The following is a 22,609-nucleotide window of genomic DNA, read 5'->3' as shown; positions in this document are numbered from 1 at the left end:
TTAGACAAAACTTACCTTTTGTATGTAGGACTATTTTAAACTTTGGGTCTCCCAATAATAACCCTGAATTTGTCTCTATTGGCCTTATGTAGATCTTTTACCAACAGAAGGTGGAGGAGTCACACTGTTTGTAAAACAGATCCGGGGACATGTTACTATGAAGAAGTGTTGGCAAACTATTGGCTGTTGTATTTCTTCAGTCCAATTTATCTGCCAATGGAAATTCTGCCCATTTTTCTGGTCATTGTTTAAATCTCACCAGCAGCTACTGTTAAGGAGCATGTGACTCCAAACATCTGAACTTTTTGTTTTGATTGCAGACAAAAAAATATTATATAAATAAAAATATTTTTAATTAAAAAATTAAGGAAAAGTTTAGGAGTCTGCAAAAAGAAATGTTGAGGCAGAAAAAGTAACCTACAGAAGGAAGCTGGAGGGTAGGCTTCAGCACAATGATACAATGTCGGTTTGGGTAGGCATGAAGCAGATCACCAGCTTCAAGGCAAAGCAACAGCCAGTGAAGTGCAGTTTAGAAAGCTAACAAGCTGTATTTATTCTTTATTAAGTCATGCTGCCCTCCTTCACAATGACCCCTAGACCTTCATCATTATTACCCTCACATTATTAATCCCCAAAGGTCCTGAAATGGGAGACACAACTATTCACCAGCTGTAAATTGTAAAACAGATTTTGGCACAAACTTATTATAGTTGTATTATCTTCTTCTTCTTCTTTCGGCTGCTCCCATTAAGGGTCGCCACAGCGGATCATCAGTCTCCATACCACCCTGTCCTCTACATCTGCCTCTTTCACACCAACTACCTGCATGTCTTCCCTCACCACATCCATGAACACCTTACAGTCTCCAATCTCCTTCAGGTTGCATCTCCTGCATAGAACATAGTCCACCTGTGTGCACCTTCCTCCACTCTTATACGTCACCCTATGATCCTCCTTCTTCTTAAAATAAGTGTGCACAACTGCCATTTCCATCCTTTTAGCAAAATCTACCACCATCTGCCCTTCCACATTCCTCTCCTTAAGGCCATACCTACCCATCACCTCCTCATCACCTCTGTTCCCTTCACCAACATGCCCATTAAAGTCTGCCCCAATCACCAATCGTTCTTTCCTAGGTACACCATCTACCACTTCATCTAATTCACTCCAGAATCTTTCCTTCTCTTCCATCTCACAGCCAACTTGTGGCGCATAGGCACTGATGACATTTATTATCATCCCTTCAACTTCCAGCTTCATGTTCATCACCCTATCAGAAACTCTCTTCACCTCCACTACACTCTTACTGTACTCTTCCTTCAGAATCACCCCTATTTCTCTTACCATCCACACCATGATAGAACAGTTTGAATCCACCTCCAATGTTCCTGGCCTTACTCCCTTTCCACTTGGTCTCCTGAACACACAGCATATCCACCTTTCTCCTCTCCATCATATCAGGTATGTCTCTCCCTTTACCCATCATAGTACCAACATTTAAAGTACCAACCCGAACCTCCACTCTCCTACACTGCTCCTTTCCCTGCCGTCTCCGTAGACGTCTTCCTCCTCTCCTTCTCCTTCTTCGGCCAACAGTAGCCCAATTTCCACCGGTACCCTGTCGGCTAATGATACCTGTGGCGGTCGTTGTTAACCCGGGCCTCGACCGATCCGGTATGAAATTCTCATTTGTGATCCGCATATTTGATTTGGCACATGTTTTACGCTGGATGCCCTTCCTAACGCAACCCTCCCCATTTACCCGGGCTTGGGACCGGCACTAAGAGTGCACTGGCTTGTGCATCCCTAATGGCTGGTTTATTATAGTTGTATTATAATACATATAATATATTATAGTTGTATTATAATACAACTAATATAGCAATATAATTGCACACACATAATATATATATATATATATATATATATATATATATATATATATATATATATATATATATATATATATTTTTTTTTTTTTTTTTATTTATTTATTTTTTTCAATTCAATTTAATTCATTTTTATTTGTATGATGAACATGAACATTGTCTCAAAGCAGCTTTACACAGATAATGTGGTGAAAAAGTGAATATGTTCTTTATAAGTAATCAAGCAAACCATAAATATTTGTTTAGCTTTATATATATATATATATATATATATATATATATATATGTATATATATATATATATATATATATATATATATATATATATATATATATATATATATATATATATATATATGTATATATATATATATATATATATATATATATATATATATATATATATATATATATATATATATATATATATATATAAATGTAAAGCTAAACAAATATTTATGGTTTGCATACTGCATTGGGATCCAAAAGGACCCAACAAAAATCTCCTGCAAATGGTCAATCTATATGGTGCCTTTACAGCTTTCATTCATTTATTACATTATTTTATTGTTTATGTGGTGGATTATTCTCAATAAAGCCGTGGGATTGATGTATAAGTGTATAGTGTGTAAGGTGCAGGTATGAGTGGATCAAGTACAGCAGTGTTGCTTCGTTTGTTTAAAAGAGCATTTATGTAAAAAACTATGTTTAAAATCACAGTAAGACAGCTGACACAGTAAAACAGATATCCTTGTACCCCAACCACAGCTTAACTAAAAATGATCCACCACAGAAATAATATCTGGTCTGCACAGGTCCTATGAGTTAAGTTACGAAAATAAAAATGCTATTTTAAATATCTTGGCGAATGTTGTGTAGTGTTAGGGTAAACCCTGACAACTGTGTATGGATTTGTTACGTGGGTGCATTCATGAGAGCATAACAGTGGATAAAAAGGATAAAAGAGGATCAGTGTTTTGCTGATGTCCGGATGTCCCCTCTTACCTACTGGGTAATTGACAGCACTCTGAGGGAATTAGCAATGTTAACGTTTAATGTTTAACAGTGCTCTCAGTAAAACTAGGTGATAGAGATTTTGGAAGTATTGATTAACTTAAGCAGAGTGCTAAACATTAACTCTTTATACTCAATAAAACAGCGAGGCAAAAGTTGATACAAATATGTTCATTTTGTAAATGACTTCTGTTTATATAACTTTGAATGACCAAAACATGTGTTTGCTGTTTGTCATTTGAACATGCTAAATTATTTAATTAAATCTTGGTCACAATGCATTTTGAAGCGAACCATAAGGCCATCGTTTTTCTTATCGTTTTCTCTTATCATTACAGCAGGTCTAGTACACACTCTTTCACCTCAATGTTTATTTTCATAAGTGTGCAAAGCAGAGATGTATGCAATAGGTTGGGTATTGCATTTTATTTTATAGCAGGTAGGTTAAATCATTTTTGTTATTGAAACTATATAGTACACCTGTATGAACAGACGATCAGGACAGAAAAACCTGTCGATGACTCAGCATGTCGTTGTTTCAGTTCAGGTGATGGGAAGAGACAGAGACAGCCTCTAACCCAGACTTCTGCTCTAGTTAAACTTTTCGACTTGTAAAGTTTATGACGTAGTTTAAAATACAGCTTGAGCCAAGAATACCAATGCAGGAGAATAAAAGCATTCAGAACGAATGGGACTGCAGCACAGACCACTTCTCTTCCCTGCCAGGACAAACACAGGTACTTTTCATGGATTATGCATTGATAAAAATTATGAATATATTAGTAGAATTTTAATAATAATTTTATATTAGTGAAATATTTAATGATATTATTTAGATGGATTATTTTTCTGCTGAGATTTGTTTATTTTGAGTTTAGAATTATGGGATATACAGATTATTATACAACGTAGTTATCTTTATTATTTCTAAATTATAAAAAAATATATAATTTATTATGATTACCTTATTGAAGATGGAACATTATTTATAATTTTAACACATTATAAGCTGTAAAATGCTCTAGAAAAACTCTGGTCTTGGTTTTATCATGTCAAAATACCTCTTTTTAATTTGATTAAATAATCATGTATAGTATAAATTTTGTTTAATAAAAATAATAAATTATATCTGTTTATTTAAACAGCTATTTGAATATAAACAAGTATTTACTCAATAATGCGGCACCAAAAAGCTACCTGTGTAAGATTTTGTTGAATATTTTTTATCTTGGTTATGTCTAAAGACATATATGTTGCTTTGTGAAAGATTTGACTCATCTTAGCCATACAGCATATTCAAAATATAAAAATACCAGCAGTGCTAAATAATAAAGATCAAAATGTATAAATATTGAAATATGCAGCACATAGTGATCACACAATTTTTCTACAGGGCCAAATGAAAACAACAGGCCTTCCATATCAAGCAAATGACAAAGAGAATGTTGAAGGACTCTCTTTTGTGAGTAAAGTCTGCAGTGTCTTTTAATTTTTATACTGCACTTTGACATCAGCATGTTCAATTTCTTTGTAAAAGGAAAAAATAATTTTTTTCTTTCCTTTAATCCTTCAGAAAATGAGGAGAAAGAGTTCTGCTTTGATGGCTGAGGCAGCCACCAGAATAAACTCGTTTCCTGAAGGCTCTATAATTCCAGACTACAGGGAACCAGAGCATGGCCATGGGAACAAATACCATAACAGCTTGATGACCTTATTCCCTGTTCGCTTCAAAACAGGGTAAACTTGCTCCAACTAATATACATCCAACAATAATAATATTCCAACTAGAGGCATTAAATTACACAATATAATATAATTATTAAAAATACATGATCAGTGTATGAGCTGGATCAGTGGAATGTTGAAAATAAATTTGTTGTGTATTAAGGAATTGTATTTAATGTTTTATTTAATGGTCCTTTTAAAATGTTTATATTACTCCGGCCTTTCTGCAGCTCAAACCCCATGGACGATGCCGGATTCTTCTCCTTTACCTCATTCTCATGGATGACACCCATGATGTGGAAGTTGTTCAGGAATCGTCTGGATAAAAGTACACTTAGTCTTTCACCTAATGATGGAGCACACAAAAATGGAGACAGGTAGGCCATTAAGGCTACAGATTACAGGCTACAGATTAAGGACTCAGTATACTCCTTAAAACAAAGCAGTGATTTAATTTACCCATCAAATTCTGATATTAAAGTTACCGTAATTTCCGGACTATAAAGTGCACCCATATATAAGCCGCACCCACTGAATTTGACAAAGATTTTTATTTTAAACAGTGTCTACACTGAAACTAATAAACTTTACACAGGCTTTAACGAAAGACATTGTCTGTTACACGGTGTAACGGGTGAAATATGTTGCGATTCCTTTAGGAGCATAGCGGTATTTTGGGAATAGCCTGCTGCAGCATTTTTCTGGTATTACTGCAGGTGTGCAAGACTGAGGATTATGTTCTTATTATTTTCTGATACTAATTTCTAAGTTTCTTTGACTAACCCGTAACGCTGTTGCCAAGAAAAATAAAAAAGCACGAGTTTTGGAAACCTGTCTGTGCTTATATGATTTCTGTTGCAACTGGAGTTAGCGAGCTCTCCCTTGACCCTGACTGAACGCGTTACAACAGCTTGTATCTAAACAGTAGGCGACTAAGAAAGTCATTGTTCACTTTTTTCCTCCTTCCTTTCACAACAATTTCTCTCGAGAGTTTATCTTTTGGCATCGTCGTGCGTTTAAAAAAACTTTTTTTCTCCCAATGCCGTGCAGCTCAGAACACAGGTGAGGTTAGTTTTTTCGTTTCCGTTCGGAAATGTCATTGGTCTAATGTTATGGGGTTTAGTTTTTTGGCTTGAAGTTTATGAAACCGGGAAAAACCCAGGAAAAATTCATAAATAAGCCGCTTCATTGTTTAAGCTGCGGGGTTCAAAACGTGGGAAAAAAGTAGCGGCTTATAGTCCGAAAAATACGGTAATCACAAATATACTAGTCAAGTTTTTGTTGTTAAAAAAATTTTCATTCTGTATTTGAAATTTTTTTTCTGTTTTTAATTAAATGTGGACAAATTTGAATTTTAATCGAGATGTAGTAAACGATAATAAATATCATGACCTATTTGTTTACATCTGTGATAATATACTTTCGTAAAATATTTTGTTGATGGTGTGTGTGTATGTAGGCTCCTAAGGATGTGGGAGGATGAGGTGGCACGTGTGGGCATTGAGAAAGCATCCCTCACCTCAGTAGTGTTACGCTTTCAGAGGACTCGTTTTATAGTGTCTTGCATTGTCGCTCTTCTGTTCACATTAGCTGTGTTTATTGGACCGGTATGTTTTTTTTCTCTGCTTTAACCATAACAAAATAAAATATATATTCAGTCACAATTTAGTTCAGTAACTATTGAATTTTATTCACTGTGTTTAGTATACATTATGCATCGGTGTTTGTAGTGAATTAAAAGATAACTGCTCTTAAGAATCATTGTAGTTGCACACATGGTAGACACATCACAATCAGTTGTTTAGTTTTTTTTAATTGTTAAATTGTTCTTTAAAAATAAATGTAGAAATTAGTATTTGCTGACTTAGTACTTACATTGTTATGTTGTAAAACATTGTTTTCTGTTTTTATTGTCCAGTCTATTCTGTTGAACGAGATTCTGACTTATGTGGAGCAGACTGACAGTCCCATGCTGGTGCACGGCGTTGGGCTGTGTGTGGCACTGTTCATCTCGGAGTTCAGTAAAGCTTTCTTTGCATCGCTGCTCTGGGCAGTAAACCTGCGCACTGCCATCCGAATGAAAGGAGCCTTCTGCATGCTCGCCTTTAACAAAATCATCACACTCCGAACGCTCAGCGGCGTCACCATAGGAGAGGTAGCTTCTGATTGGTTAATCTGTTAATTGCTCTCATCTTTGAACAAATTTGAATACAAAATTTTGAATGTACAATAGAAAGTATTTAGCTATATACTGAATTAGCAATAAAAATATGGCAGAATCTTAGCAATAGTTTGATAATTTTCCTTAAAATGTTAGTGGTCCCACAGGTTTGGTGTTTTTCCATCTTTAGTCAGTTGGCGGCAGAAATTGAATACATATATATATATATATATATATATATATATATATATATATATATATATATATATATATATATATATATATATAAGCTATTTATGAATTGTATTAAAATGTATAATTGGTGAAATTATTATATTTTATAATAATAATAATAATAATAATAATAATAATAATAATAATAATAATAAGAAAAATGATGATGATTATTGTGACAATAATAATTATTGCTATTATTATTATTATTATTATTATAATAATAATAATAATAATAATAATAATAATTATTATTAATATTATTATTTTGCAATTTGTTGTTTATTAGTAAATGTGTTTGTAAAAAGTTTCTTTCATGTTATTCACCTAAAATATTTTAAGATAAATAAGGGCTTACTTTTGATTAAGAAATTCTCTGTCTCTCTCTCACTTTCTCTCTCTCTCTCTCTCTCTCTCTCTCTCTCTCTCTCTCTCTCTCTCTCTCTCTCTCTCTCTGTCTCTCTCTCGCTCCCACAGATGATCAACGTATTAACGAATGATGGTTATCGTATGTTCGAGGCAGTGCTTTTTGGCACGTTTTTGCTGTGTATTCCCATGTTGCTGGTTGTGTGTATTATTTATTCATGCTACATTCTGGGCTACACGGCACTCATAGGAATCATTACCTACCTTATCTTTATACCTATCCAGGTAAAACTCTGGTAAACATTTCACACCACTCTATTTTATTTCAAAGTATCCTTAAAATAATAGAAATTTAGAAATTGGAAGTGTGTGTGTGTGTGTGTGTGGCCAGATGCCACTCGTGCTCTATCAGTAGCTTGGTGAAAAAGAGCACTGCAGAGTGCGGAAAGTGTAGACTGGAGGCCATGCTTAATGGTCATAGTCTTTGCTGGGAGATGGAGGTGGTTGTTTGTTTTTTTTGTGACCTGATGTATAAGAACTATGAATAATTCACAAATATGTGCTTGTGCTTTTATTCAGTTTTTCATCGGCCTGCTGATCAGAGTATTTCGGAAAAAGACCATCTCTGTGACAGACAAGCGTGTTCGGACAATGAACGAAGTACTGACCTGCATTAAACTCATTAAGATGTACGCATGGGAGGAGTCTTTTGAAAAGAAAATCACAGGTACCCATTATTATTGTTTGCCTCACTTCAGCTCAAGGGCTCACCAGTGGCAGCTTGGAAACAGTGGGATAAGAAATCATGACTAAGATGCTTTTTCAATATGATTTATAAGCTAAATTATTATAATATAAAATATTTTATTTTTTTGAATTTCCAACAAATAAAGTATAGCTTTTGTTGTAATCTGTGTGGCTGATCCTTATATTTAGCTTTACAAATATTATAGTATCATATATTAACAATGCAAAAGTATCTACAACAGCTTTTATCTCACCCACCCCCTTTATCTCTCTCTTGTACTTTAGATATCAGGAAGGAGGAAAAGCTGCTATTGGAGTATGCAGGATATACTCAGAGTGTGAATGCCTCCTTAACAGCTGTAGTTCCCTCTCTGGCCACGATCCTTACCTTCATCACTCACACAGCACTCCGTTTAGATCTGCAGCCCTCCACCGTGAGTATTAACCTTTTATACGGCTTCTGTTATCATCTTAATTACACATGGACAGGACAGAAATGCCAGATGCACAGTACAGTAATTCTCTTTAACACTGCAGCAGTAAAATGACATTCATGTGATTGTTTTGAACTCATATCACTTCATGCAATACCTTTGAGCCAAAGGTTTATTGGGCTTTCAAATCTAAGATGCACACACTGGGAGTTTGTAAAAAAAAAATGCAATTGTGGAAGAAATCCAAATCCAAATCCAAATCCATGTTGTAAATTGTTTTTTTTACACTGTGTGTCTCTGTGGTTGATAGGCCTATACCATTATTGCTGTGTTCAACTCGATGCGGATGACGATGGGTCTACTGCCGTTCTCTGTAAAAGCATTGGCTGAAGCAAAAGTGGCTCTGGCTCGATTAAAGGTTTTCCTCTCTTTCCTGTTTTTGAACATTTTGATCTTCAGTGCATCTTTCAAGGATTTAAACATGCATTATGTTTAATAAATATATTGATACATAATTAATATTTTCTTTCTATCTATCTATCTATCTATCTATCTATCTATCTATCTATCTATCTATCTATCTATCTATCTATCTATCTATCTATCTATCTATCTATCTATCTATCTATCTATCTATCTATCTATCTATCTATCATATGACAATTTATCATACTCAGATCAAATTCAGTTAAATGTTTTCAGATTATTGAGACTACTAAGTGCTTATTTTATTAATAATTTTTTATGCTTTGGACATTTTGTTCCCCCCCCCCCCCACATCATTAAGCTATAAATAGCTTTGAAAATATACTTACAATAATGGTATTAAAATGTGAATCCAAAAAGTTTTTCATAAGTTTTAGATTTTAAGCCTGTACATGTGTTACAGGTTGCTGATCTTTATTATATTATATTATAATATATTTATTGTATTGTAATCATTTATGTGCCTTGCTTCCCAGAGGATACTGATGATAAAGAATCCCAAACCCTACCTGCTTCAGAACAAAAATTTAAGTGCTGCTTTAGTGATGGATAAAGCTTCATTCTCGTGGAATTCCTCTGCTCCAGTTGAAACCGAGAGTCCAGCAACAGCAGCTAATGAGATGAAAAAAGAGAAAGTTGATCCTGTGGAGCCTCAAAATGGCACACTCCCACAAAACAACAAATCAACGCTTGAGAACATCACATTTACACTTCCCAAGGTGCGTGTGTGTGTGTGTGTGTGTGTGTGTGTGTGTGTGTGTGTGTGTGTGTGTATGTTACTCGTAAGTGGTTTAAGTTCACAAACTTAAGGTGTTTTATAACAATAATCTGTACTGCAAAAAGGGACAGACTTGTTGAACACAAACAATATCCAGTATACAATGTAAAAAAAAATAAAAATAAATCTGTTATAGGAAAATAATCAATGAGTTAGGAGAGTTACTGTTGTAAAACTATATCAGAAATCAAAAGAATATAAATATTTACAAAGAAAAAAAAATCTCTTCAGAAAAATTCAAGAGAAATAAATTCTGAATGTAAAAGGCAGACAAGAACAAAAGTGTAACATACTTGAGACAGGAAGGGGTGACCTTTGCAACACAGAACACCAAGCAAAGTAAATAGAGGAACAACTTAAATACACAAGGAAAAAAGGAAAAAATATGCAACTTATCATGTTACTAGGAAATCAGAAAGCCGAAAAGTTCTTTGTCCTGCTGTCCATGTTTTTCCCTGTTGGAAAACCAATAATGACATTTATAACAGCTCTGCTGTTCAGAGAATTTAAGAAAAACTTACATCTTTGGACTGCTGCAAAGCAATGAAAGAGGAGATGCCTTCTAAAAATATGAATTAAATGCCGCGTCACCGCATAACCATATCATGAATTAGACATGTTTTTCTGTTAGCTGTTACTATAGAAATTATAACATATTAATATAAATCTTGCAGCTGGGACTACTGTTAGTGCTGCCATTATGAAAATTAGTTAACACATTCTGACCACTTTTTCTGTGCCACCAATATAGTTATAAATATGTTTATATAATGATTACTTTTTTTTTTTTGCTCCAGGGAAATTTGCTTGGAGTTTGTGGCAATGTTGGAAGTGGGAAAACATCTTTGATATCAAGCATACTAGAGCAGGTATGTTTATGTTGACAGATAATATGAACAGTGATGATGTCAGGGCATCACCTGTCTGTATGGTAGCATGGTTTTATTTATCACACTTAATATGTGGTTCAGATGGGAATGAATAATATAACATGATGTGGGCTAATCTTACGATTATTTTTTTTCACCCTTAGATGCATCTTCAGAGTGGATCGATCTCTATAAATGGAACATTAGCCTACGTTTCCCAACAAGCCTGGATCTTTCACGGAACTGTACAAGATAATATTTTAATGGGAGAATCTTTCGACCAAGCGAGGTAACACAAACCCCAAGCCACTATTTCCTTTAATACAAACTGATCTATGAAATACTCTAACACAAACACACACCGAGTTACAAAATCAAATACTTACCTATTTTAACCTGAGAAATTGGTACAGATTTTGACAAAAGATTGCAAAAAGCAACACTAAATAAAAAGCTTATTTATTAATGGTTGCATGTTAGAGAGTCTTCCCGTGGGCTCACCACCTGCAGGAGGGACCGTAAGGGACGGTGCTATGAGGATTGGGCAGCAGTCGAAGGCCTGCTTAGACTGCTGCCCCCGCTACCCGAATTACGGATAAGCGGGAGAAAATGAATGAATGAATGAATGAATGTTAGAGAGTTTTGCATAACGTTATATCACTGTGTATTACTGTTTGTTTATTTATGCATCTAGTCTCCTACTAAGTATAAATTAATTAGTATAAATATTGTTTCTATAGAACAAGTATAATAAATGTATTAATATTTTATGAACTGACTAAATAAAGACATGCATTTAAGGACTTTTATTTAACATTTATATATTCACAATATCACATGGCTGTTTTCCAAAAATAGGAAAGTCTTAAGAACTTTTTAAGTATCTTGTTTCTCTATTAACATGAAAAGTTATGTAATCATTTTTTCTTAGCAACTGTATAGAGTTGCTATTTTGTAAGCAATAACTTGTTTTACAGACGTTCCACCATATTAAATGTAACTCAAACTAATTTGAAACTTTATGTCTTTACTAATATACTGTTTAATTACTTTGTTAAATGCTAAGGTTTGAATGAGCAAAATGAAATGGTAAATGCACATTTTTCCGATACATAGAGAATTGTGTTTGCTTAAAGCTTATAGTCAAACACATTTCAAACTTTTTCATGAAACTGTCAAGGTTTTAAGCATTTTATTATTTTTTGTGTGTGTGTGTGTTTATGTTGTAGGTATGACCGTGTGATCCACGCCTGTTGTCTAAAGCCTGATCTTGCTAGTCTCCCCTATGGTGACCAGACAGAGGTTTGTTTTCAGAGCCTAATGCAGTAAAACTATCATTATGTCTCTCTGTCTTTCAGGTTGTAAATATATAACAATTCATATTTTTTATGTGTGTGTGTGTGTGTGTGTGTGTGTGTGTGTGTGTGTGTGTGTGTGTGTGTGTGTGTGTGTGTGTGTTGTGTGTGTGTGTAGATCGGAGAGCGTGGTCTAAACCTATCAGGTGGTCAGAAGCAGAGGGTCAGCCTAGCAAGAGCGGTCTACTCCAACCGAGATATCTTACTATTAGACGATCCTCTGTCAGCAGTCGATGCCCACGTGGGCAAGCACATCTTTGAGGAATGCATCAAAAAAGAGCTGAAGGGCAAGACTGTGATCCTGGTCACACATCAGCTTCAGGTAGGTTAATAAATATTGCATCAAGGGAAACTTTTAAGTTCTATTGTGCAGGACATCCTTAAGACAATCTCCCAATGATTATGTATTTTGTATGTATTAACACACCATACAATATCATAATCATACATGCACAATCATTATCCAGCATCTTTCACACAATTTTTATCTGAATCATGCTACCTCAGCACATGGGGAAAAATTAACCAACTCATCATCATCCCTAAAACCATTTATTGGCCTCTCATTTAATGTGTAACTCACAGCAAACAATCTGTGACGCTATTGTTCACTGATTCTCTTTTGATGACTTTACTGTATTATACCCCACCCACCCACACACACACTTTCTCTTATCCTGTAGTATTTGGAGTTCTGTGATGAAGTCTTGCTTTTGGAGAATGGGTCGATTAAGGAAGCTGGAACACACAAAGCCCTGATGAAAACAAAGGGTCGATATGCACATCTCATTAACAACTACCAGTCAGAACAGAGCAACGTAAGAGAAGTCTTTTTCACTTAGGCTGGTCTCTTTCTGTAGACATAATTCAAAACAGGATGTTATTTTATTTTGTAGGAGCCAAAGGAGGAAGCCCCAGTAAGCCCCTCTAATTCCACTGAGAACAACAAACAAGGGAGAGAACGGTCCACTAGCAGTGGAATCATAAATGCAGGTCAGAGGTCATATAGTGCAGTATAATGGGTTGATTTGACTCTTATAAGGATCAATAATTAGGTTTTAGAATATGTTTGTTACCAGTCAGATTAAAGGAAAACTATGGGTCAGAATTACATAAAATACAATTTGACATGTGTGTAACCTACAAAGAAACAAGACGATATTATTTATTCTGGAAATTTTATGACAACAAACTGCAGAAATTATTTCTATTACAAAGACAGAAGGTGGCAATAATTTTTTATGTTTATGTTTGGTGTCTTGTCCAGCCTTTGACATGTCAGATGAGATAATTAATCCAGATGAATCAGCAACTGAGACTCAGGAAACAAAAGGTGAAATTGTTATTATTATTATTATTTTTGTCATGCATAGTATCAAATATGTATATGAGCATGATTTAAATAAGTTCTTTTGTTTTTAATACATGATGATACAACAAAAGATTTTCCCATTAAAATACTTTAAATATGTTTCTGAACTTTAGAGGGTAAAGACCAGCTCGTCACCACCGAAGAGTCTCAGGAGGGATCAGTTACTTTCAGAACTTACCACCAATACTGTCTTGCTGCTGGAGGTAACACACACACACACACACACACACACACACACACACACACACACACACACACACACACACACACACACACACACACACACACACACACAACAATGACAGTCACGAAGTCACCAACTTGCTATTTTGTGAAAAACATTCACGCCCTCCCTCACTCACTTAATCCCTCACTTAATCATTTACTCCCTCACTTACTCACTTACTCACTCAATCACTAAATACCTTAATCACTTACTGACTCAGTTACTTCCTCACTTCCTCACTCACTCACTCACTCACTCACTCACTCACTCACTCACTCACTTACTCACTCACTCACTCACCCAGTCCCTCCCTCACTCACTCACCCAGTCCCTCACTTACCCAGTCCCTCCCTCACTCACTCACTCACTCACTCACTCACTCACTCACTCACTCACTCACTCACTCACTCACTCACCCCCTTACTCACTCACTCACTCACTCACTCACTCACTCACTCACCCCCTTACTCACTCACTCACTCACTCACTCACTCACTCACTCACTCACTCACTCACTCACCCAGTCCCTCCCTCACTCACTCACCCAGTCCCTCACTCACCCAGTCCCTCCCTCACTCACTCACTCACTCACTCACTCACTCACTCACTCACTCACTCACTCACTCACTCACTCACCCCCTTACTCACTCACTCACTCACTCACTCACTCACCCACTCACTCACTCACTCACTCACCCCCTTACTCACTCACTCACTCACTCACTCACTCACTCACTCACTCACTCACTCACTCACTCACTCACTCACTCAATCTCTCACTCACTCAGTTACTCCCTCACTCAGTTACTCCCTCACTCACTCACTCACTCACTCACTCACTCACTCACTCACTCACTCACTCACCCGGTCCCTCCCTTACTCAGTCTCTTACTCCCTCACTCACTCACTCACTCACTCACTCACTCACTCACTCACTCATTCCATCACTCACTCACTCACTCACTCACTCACTCACTCACTCACTCACTCACTCACTCACTCACTCACACAATCACTTAATGTTTAACTCTGTCTTACTCATTTTCTCATTTTTTTGTCTTTGACATGGTTTAGGTTACATCCTGTTGTTTTTTGTCATAATATTCTTCATCCTGCTGGTGGGAACAACTGCCTTCAGCAACTGGTGGCTCAGTTTCTGGCTAAGTCAAGGCTCCGGGGTAAAAAACACACACACACACACACACACACACACACACACACACACACACACACACACACACACACACACACACACACACAACACACACGGTGATACTGTATTACTAGAGATATATAGTCTAATCATAATAGACAAAAGAAAAGAACGTATTACATCTTGTACAGTGCCTATTTCAGAGGACACGCTTATCATATTACACATCACCTTTTTTTCAGACCGGTTGGAACCACTACTGTGTAACGTTGCATGTAAAGATGTGAACACAAAAAGGTTCCTTTCCAAAATGTTTATTTAAAAAAAATACCCACACTGGGATTTCAGCATTGGTAGCATTGTTAATATTCCACATTTGCTTGTATGGAACTGCCATAGCTTCCCTAATCCCTGTCTGAACCCTGAGCAATCTAGAATAGCATTTAGATGTACATTGTTGGCTGAGGATCATCAATAAAATATGCTATAGGTTTACAGGGCCTTTAATGTGAAAATAATGTTTGTGTATTGTTGTAGCTACTAAAGGACTATTATAAGCAAAAGAAAGTGGGGGGTATTTTCATGATGCCTTTTTTTTTCTTTTACAGACCTTTAATGCATCAAATCCGGACTCGAGCACTGGTAATATCTCAGATCATCCAAACCTGAACTTCTATCAGATGATATACGGCTTGACTGTGTTGGCCATGGTGGTGCTGAGTGCCCTGAAGGGTTACACTTTCACTAAAGTGACGCTGCACGCCTCCTCTAAACTCCACGACACTATGTTCAGGAGGGTAAGACTTTCCAACACACAGCATCAGCACGGGCATTACACCTGGAAGTCAGTGCTGTGATTATCTTTGTACATTTACAAGATTTCACTGAATGCTTTCTACCATTGCATGTGAAATGTCCAAATACATCTTTCTGACTCACTTAAAGGAAAAAGCTTACAGTATAATACAGTGCAGTGATAAATGTCACAACTCTGCTCATTAGATCCTGGCCAGTCCTATGAGCTTCTTTGACACGACTCCTACTGGACGAATAGTGAATCGCTTCAGCAAAGATCAGGATGAGATTGACTCTGCTCTTCCGTTCAACATGGAGAACTTCCTGCAGTTCTGTCTCATGGTCACCTTCACTGTCTTGACTGTGTGCATCGTCTTTCCCTTCCTTCTCATTGGTGTGGTTGCACTGGGAGCCATTTTTGCTGTCATTCTCTAGTAAGTTTTACCACTTACCACCCGTACAAGATTACGAGTAGCACTTGCATATGTAGTGTAAACAATGTACAATGTGGCTCATGTTGGTCACTGAACCATCGTGCTGTTCCATCAAAGTACCGTGTGGAGGCAGTTTGTTAAAGATAAATGAACACTGCCATCTAGTGATCAATACGAAAAAAACATCCTGCCACTACAAAAAAAATTGTATGGTTGCAAAGATTGTAATTTAGATATTGCATATTAAAGTTTGTGAAAATTTAATATGGGTGTGCAAATATATATAAAAAATCCAAAACAAAAAGAAATTAGCTCAAGCAACACATCTTAAGTAAAAAAGGCAGAGAGCTATAGATGCACATTGTTTATATGACAGTGCAGCTACAATCTCAATTCAGATTTTTTCAAAATGTGTTGTTTATTATTGTCCCATAACAGCAACTCTTAATAGTGCAATTGAATGTAATCTTATTTAAGACAAACATATAATTATTAATATGATGAGGATTTGTGTAATTAGATACCTGTTTTATCACAGTGGTACAGTTTTCATGGGAGAGTATTTTATTTTACAGAAACTCTTAAAAAAAAAGAATAAAAATAACAACAAAAAATGTTTTATGAGGAAAAGACAATTTTTAGCTAAATTTAATTGAGACCAATAAATAACAATAAAGACATAATTGCTAGTGAAGAGGATTAAAAAAGGTCAAGGATATTACAATCCGTTACCACCAACTTCCAGGAGGAAGTCTGCCAAATCGAAATTATTATTTTCTTATAAACACACAACTTTTAGTATTTTATCTCATGCTAGTTTTCTTCTCTTGATCCAAAGTAGCTTTGTGGTAGAGTATTAACAGCAGGAAGTGTTGTGGTGTGTGCTGTGCTAACTTAATTATGTGTTTTCTGGTTTAGCATCTTCCAGAGGAGCATTCGGGAAATGAAGCGGATGGAGAACGTGAGTCGCTCTCCCTGCATCTCTCTCACTACCTCCACCATCCAAGGCCTCAGCACCATCCATGCATATGACAAAAGAGCACAGTACACAGAAAAGTAGGACAAAAACACAAGGCAAAACAATCAAGCTCTAGATAATAGTACAGTATTAAGTATTTATTTGTTCTTATTTCATATCCACTGTGTGTGATGTGTGTTTCTTCGACAGGTTTAAAGTGTTGAATGATAATAACTCCAATCACTTCCTGTTGTTTAACTGTGGGACACGTTGGCTCTCCTTCTGGCTGGACTTCCTTTCTGCCACCATTACCCTGACTGTGGCGCTGTTTGTGGTGCTCACCCCCAATGAGGTCATCAATCCTTCACTCAAGGGTCTGGCCCTATCATATACCATACAGGTAAAACACACACTCACCCACACACACACACACACACACACACACACACACACACACACACACACACACACACACACACACACACACACACACACACACACACACACACACACACACACACACACACACACAATGATGGTATTCGTTAGTATTTGTGTTCGTTATATGCATTAGTGTTGCTTATGGAGCTTTTATCTCTGCAGTTGACAGGCATGCTACAGTATGTTGTGAGGCTCTCTACAGAAGTGGAGGCAAAGTTTACCTCAGTGGAGAGACTGCAGGAGTACATCACGGTGAGATGTTTAATAAAGCACTGGTCATACAATCAGTATTAACCTGTTAAATTAAGAAATTACATGGCTTTTCATGATAAAGTAATAAGATGTAACCTATATATATATATATATATATATATATATATATATATATATATATATATATATATATATATATATATATATTCATTCACTGTTTTGAGCTCTCTTATTTGTGTAACATTTTGATGCTATAAGGCCATCAGGACAGTTGAAGATGCAGACTGAATTGTGATTTTTACCAGGATACCACTGCTAAAATACCATCTATTTCACAGGACTGTGTGTCTGAAGCCCCACGCAAAGTGGAAGATGTCAACATCCCATCAGGCTGGCCACAGGAGGGCGCTATCACCTTTCAAAACTACAGCATGAGGTACAGAGAGAACACGCCGATCGTGCTCGATCAGCTCAACCTCACAATCAATCCACAAGAGAAGCTTGGCATAGTGGGGCGAACCGGCTCAGGTAAGATGCAAGTCATAGCACTTTGTAATGTGCTTTAAGAGGAATAATAATAAAAAATATATTCTTAGAGATTAAATTCAAGAATGTATTAGATTTAATTTATTATTATTATTCTTTTATCACATTATTGCATTAATATAATATAATACAATATAATAGAAAAATATAATATAATATAATATAACAATCTAATATAATATAATATAATATAATATAATATAACAATCTAATATAATATAATATGCTGGCAGCAAAAGGGATAACATTTTTATTGTTAACAAATTTATTGTTACCTTACTTGTGTAAAATATTCACACAAATGCTTTGAAGATCCTCGTGAAGAGGAAATAAACCCCTAAACAATCTATACTTAATAACAATTTTCAATAAAATAAAATCTGTTTTGAATGCACTATAAATGTAAGAAAGAAACAAGGATTGGAAATAATTTCTTGTTATTTTACAGGTAAATCATCACTGGGCGTCGCTCTGTTTCGCTTGGCAGAGCCAGCAGAGGGCACTATCCTGATTGACAATATAGACGTGTTCACTTTAGGCCTGAAGGACCTTCGTAGTCAGTTATCCATCATCCCACAGGACCCGGTCCTCTTCATCGGCACTGTGAGGTACCCTCTCAGCTTTTATCTCTGAATCTCTCCACGGCCACCAGTTGTTCTTGTAATTCTAGTAAAAAGCGTAAATGTGTGTTAAATTTTATGCAGGTATAACCTCGACCCATTTAATAAGTACACTGATGATGAGATCTGGGTGGCTCTGGAGAAAACCAACATGAAAAAAGCAGTAAGTACAGATATAAAACTTCAGTCCTGCTATTAGCAGTAACTTAATAATGAACAGCCAAGCAAATAACCCAAACATCCTGTGTGTTTTCTACAGATTTCTTATTTACCACAGAAGCTCGACTCAGCAGTTGTAGAGAACGGTGAGAATTTCTCTGTAGGAGAGAGACAGCTCATGTGCATGGCCAGAGCACTGCTTCGGAATTCTAGAGTAAGAGCACACACACGCACACACACGCACACACACACACACACACACACACACACACACACACACACACACACGCACACACACACACACACACACACACACACACACACACACACCACCAGAATATTTTATAGTCATATATTAGTTTTTAGACACACAAATTGTGTCATCAAAAAAGAAATGTTCTTATTATTTTCTTTATTTTTTCCATTTATTTATTTTTGTTGCATTTCTGACCAAATTTATTCGTAGTTCAGTAGGTGTAGGAATTTCTGTAAGTTTCTTTGGGACTTGTAAAAAATTTCCAGCATAAGAAAGTGTTTAGTACACAAGAGTTTATTCTTTCTGGTTTCTCAGTAAATTATTATTATTAGTAAAACTGTAAAAAAGACTCAAGTAAATAGACAAAACAAAAATATGTTTGGGTTTATGGTCTCCATTTTTTTTTTTTTTTTTCCTTTTTACCCATTAAAGTGGTCATTTTCAGTGTCTAGGGTTACACAAAATCTACATAACAAGTCAGCAACAACTTTGTGCTGTTTCTAAGTTCCAGCTGTTTTCTTAAAAACATTTATATGCTTGAAAAGACAGAGTGCTGACGTTTGAGATGTGTGTGTACATACAGATCATTCTGTTGGACGAGGCAACAGCGTCTATAGATTCAGAGACAGACTGTCTGATTCAGCACACCATCAGAGAAGCCTTTCAGGACTGCACCATGCTCACTATAGCGCACCGTATCAACACTGTGCTCGAGTGTGACCGTATCCTTGTCATGGACAAGGGCAAGGTGATCCACACACACGCACACACACACACACACACACACACACACACACACACACACACACACACACACACACACACACACACACACACACACAGTGATTCTTACTCTATGTCTCCCCCTAATTTTTATTTTTTTTTCGCTTTTTCTTTTTACTTTCCATGCACCTCTCTCTCTCTCTCTCTCTCTCTCTCTCTCTCTCTCTCTCTCTCTCTCTCTCTCTCTCACACACACTCTCTCTCTCTCTCTCTCTCTCTCTCTCTCTCTCTCTCTCTCTCTCTCTCTCTCTCTCTCTTTTCATTCTCTTTGCTTTTAGCATTCACATTTCTTTTTTCATCTATTTTGAAATTTTTTTTCTCTCTCTTCTCTGTTTCTCTACTTCCGATCTCCTTTGTTGCCAGAGCATTATAGAAAAGAGAATAAATACATAAAATTGTTAAATCATTTGTGAACCATATAAAATGTCACATTAATATTAATGTTTTCTCTTTTTCCCCTTTCTTTTTCTCTTTTTTTCAATCTTTCTATCAACTTCATTTCATATTTCCTCTTGGATTCTGTCTCAGGTTGTTGAATTTGATCGGCCGCAGGATCTCATGCAAAAGCCAGACTCTGCCTTTGCGTCACTCTTAGCAGCAGCCCATAGCGTCAACTCCTGAAACACACACGCACTCACACGCATGCACAAACACACACAAGCACACACACACACACACACACACACACACACACACACACACACACACACACACACACACACACACACACACACACACAGATCTGCACAGATTTCTGCTCATCATTAACTCAGTCAGGAGTCAGCTTTACACATTCTGTTTGTACATAAATACTCAGCAGATGAGAATGAGACAGTAACAGTTTAAGATTGTTAGAAACAGTTCTATATGTTTAAATACACATCATCTTCTCTTTTATTTCTTATATATGAAAATATATTTATGAATATAAATGTACTGGTTATGCATCATACATTGAATGTCTAACTTTTCACTTGATCACTCACAACAACTGAGTTTCAACACATATATTCTGATTTGCACATTTATTTATTTTGCATCATTTTTTTAATGTAAGATTTTCTCAAATATTTAGTTCTGTTCAGCTCAGAAGTTTCTGAATTTCTCCTGACATGAGCCTCATCTCTTCCTTCAGTTCTCATAGGACTTAAACTGATTTTCTGTATATTTGAAATATTTATTGATTCTTTTATATCAATATGTAACTATATACTAATGCTAAATATTGACAGTTGTCACATATTTTTGTATATTTTTGTAAAATGTAATGGCTTTCAAAAAAATAACAAATTTTCTTTTGTGTTTACACTACACGCGTTTCTTGATGTGACCACTAGGTAGCGTCTGCCCCACGCCTGATCTGAACAGGTTGAACCCAGGTTGCATCAGTGAAGGCGCTCCCTGATGAAACAAGGTGAAATATCATCTAGAGTCCAGACTGCTCAGGGAGCAAGAGCTTTACTTTAACTTCATAACAGGCAGTGTGATGAAAGACACTGATCGATCTGCTACCAGACAAATCGGCTTTGCATTTACAGCGTTTAGCTGCACACACTCTTATGCAGTGAAGTCTCTGATAGAAAACATATCTTTGTAGATAAGAAATGATCTGAATAGAGATCATGTGTGGGTGTGTGAAGTGTGGCCTGATTGCCACCTGACTTCCCTGTTCATAAACTTTTCCTGTCAGGATGTTGTTTTTATTATGATCTCAGTCACACTTAATGGCTGTTTACACACTTAATGAGCGACGGTTAAAGACCTACCTCTTCCTGAAATACTTAAATTAGCACTTTTAAGAGTTAGATTTATATTAAGTTTGTAATTTTGCGTACCAGTGTAGATTTATTCATTGCTAGAGATTTAAAGCACTTTTGTAAGTAGCTCTGGATAAGGGCGTCTGCTAAATGCCGCAAATGTAAATGTAAAGGACATAATGTGCCCTGATCACAAGTAAGTGTATATACACAGCCACGCACACACCCTGCGGGTGTTATTGACATCTATGCGTCATCAAGTCAAACACTTTGCCCTAGTACTCTTTCGCCTCAACTGTCTTTTCATCAACACGTGTTCCATTAATCACTGATAACAGTAATATACATTAATTATTTTAAATATTCCGGCCTATTGACCAAGTGTATATATTTTTAAATATTTTATATTTGAATCCACCAGGGTGCGTGGTTGTCTAAAAGAAAAGAGGATCAGAACCGAGAGATTATCTTGGAAACATTTGTGCTGCTTACAACTGTCTATACTTAAGCAAAAAAAAAAAAAAAGCCTTTAATTTCTATTCACTTAGTTCATTTTCATACACTGAGAGTTGTATAACTCTAGGAGCTGTGATAAATATTATTGGGTCTTAGTCCAAATCCGCTAAAGCAGAACACGCCAAAACTAACCAACGATCCGATTCACAAACCCCTGTTGGGCTAAAGCTAATTATGATTTTATAAATCTTTCTCTCTTGCTCTCGCTAGTTTGAAAACGACAATAAATCATAGCCCAATGTGTACGCTATTCTTAGCCTTGCGTTACAGTTGGCTTATGCTTTCTTCTTTCCTAACTCAGTTGAAGCCTGACACGCGGGCG

General features: G+C 36.2%; 1 protein-coding gene across 1 annotated transcript; it reads left to right on the top strand.

Annotated features, from left to right (window-relative positions):
- Window positions 1-3,436: 3,436 nt before the first annotated feature.
- LOC310731286 (ATP-binding cassette sub-family C member 12-like) lies at window positions 3,437-21,301 on the top strand. The gene is made up of 31 exons (XM_083550823.1): window positions 3,437-3,640; window positions 4,297-4,365; window positions 4,477-4,640; window positions 4,859-5,005; window positions 6,088-6,235; window positions 6,547-6,783; window positions 7,501-7,674; window positions 7,969-8,116; window positions 8,422-8,570; window positions 8,881-8,988; window positions 9,533-9,775; window positions 10,632-10,703; window positions 10,868-10,992; window positions 11,933-12,005; window positions 12,177-12,380; window positions 12,742-12,876; window positions 12,955-13,051; window positions 13,326-13,391; window positions 13,544-13,633; window positions 14,731-14,834; window positions 15,418-15,606; window positions 15,812-16,038; window positions 16,957-17,094; window positions 17,207-17,396; window positions 17,600-17,689; window positions 17,989-18,178; window positions 18,645-18,804; window positions 18,901-18,979; window positions 19,076-19,189; window positions 19,815-19,979; window positions 20,543-21,301. The coding sequence occupies exons 1-31, from the start codon at window positions 3,563-3,565 to the stop codon at window positions 20,633-20,635; spliced, it is 4,266 nt and encodes a 1,421-aa protein (XP_083406949.1). The 5' UTR covers window positions 3,437-3,562; the 3' UTR covers window positions 20,636-21,301.
- Window positions 21,302-22,609: the final 1,308 nt, after the last annotated feature.

This window comes from Silurus aristotelis (genome assembly GCF_946808225.1).
Source record: "Silurus aristotelis genome assembly, chromosome: 9".
In the NCBI taxonomy this organism is placed as follows: Eukaryota; Metazoa; Chordata; class Actinopteri; order Siluriformes; family Siluridae; genus Silurus; species Silurus aristotelis.
Note: the sequence above shows the minus strand (reverse complement) of the source record. Positions and strands in the feature narration are given on the sequence as shown.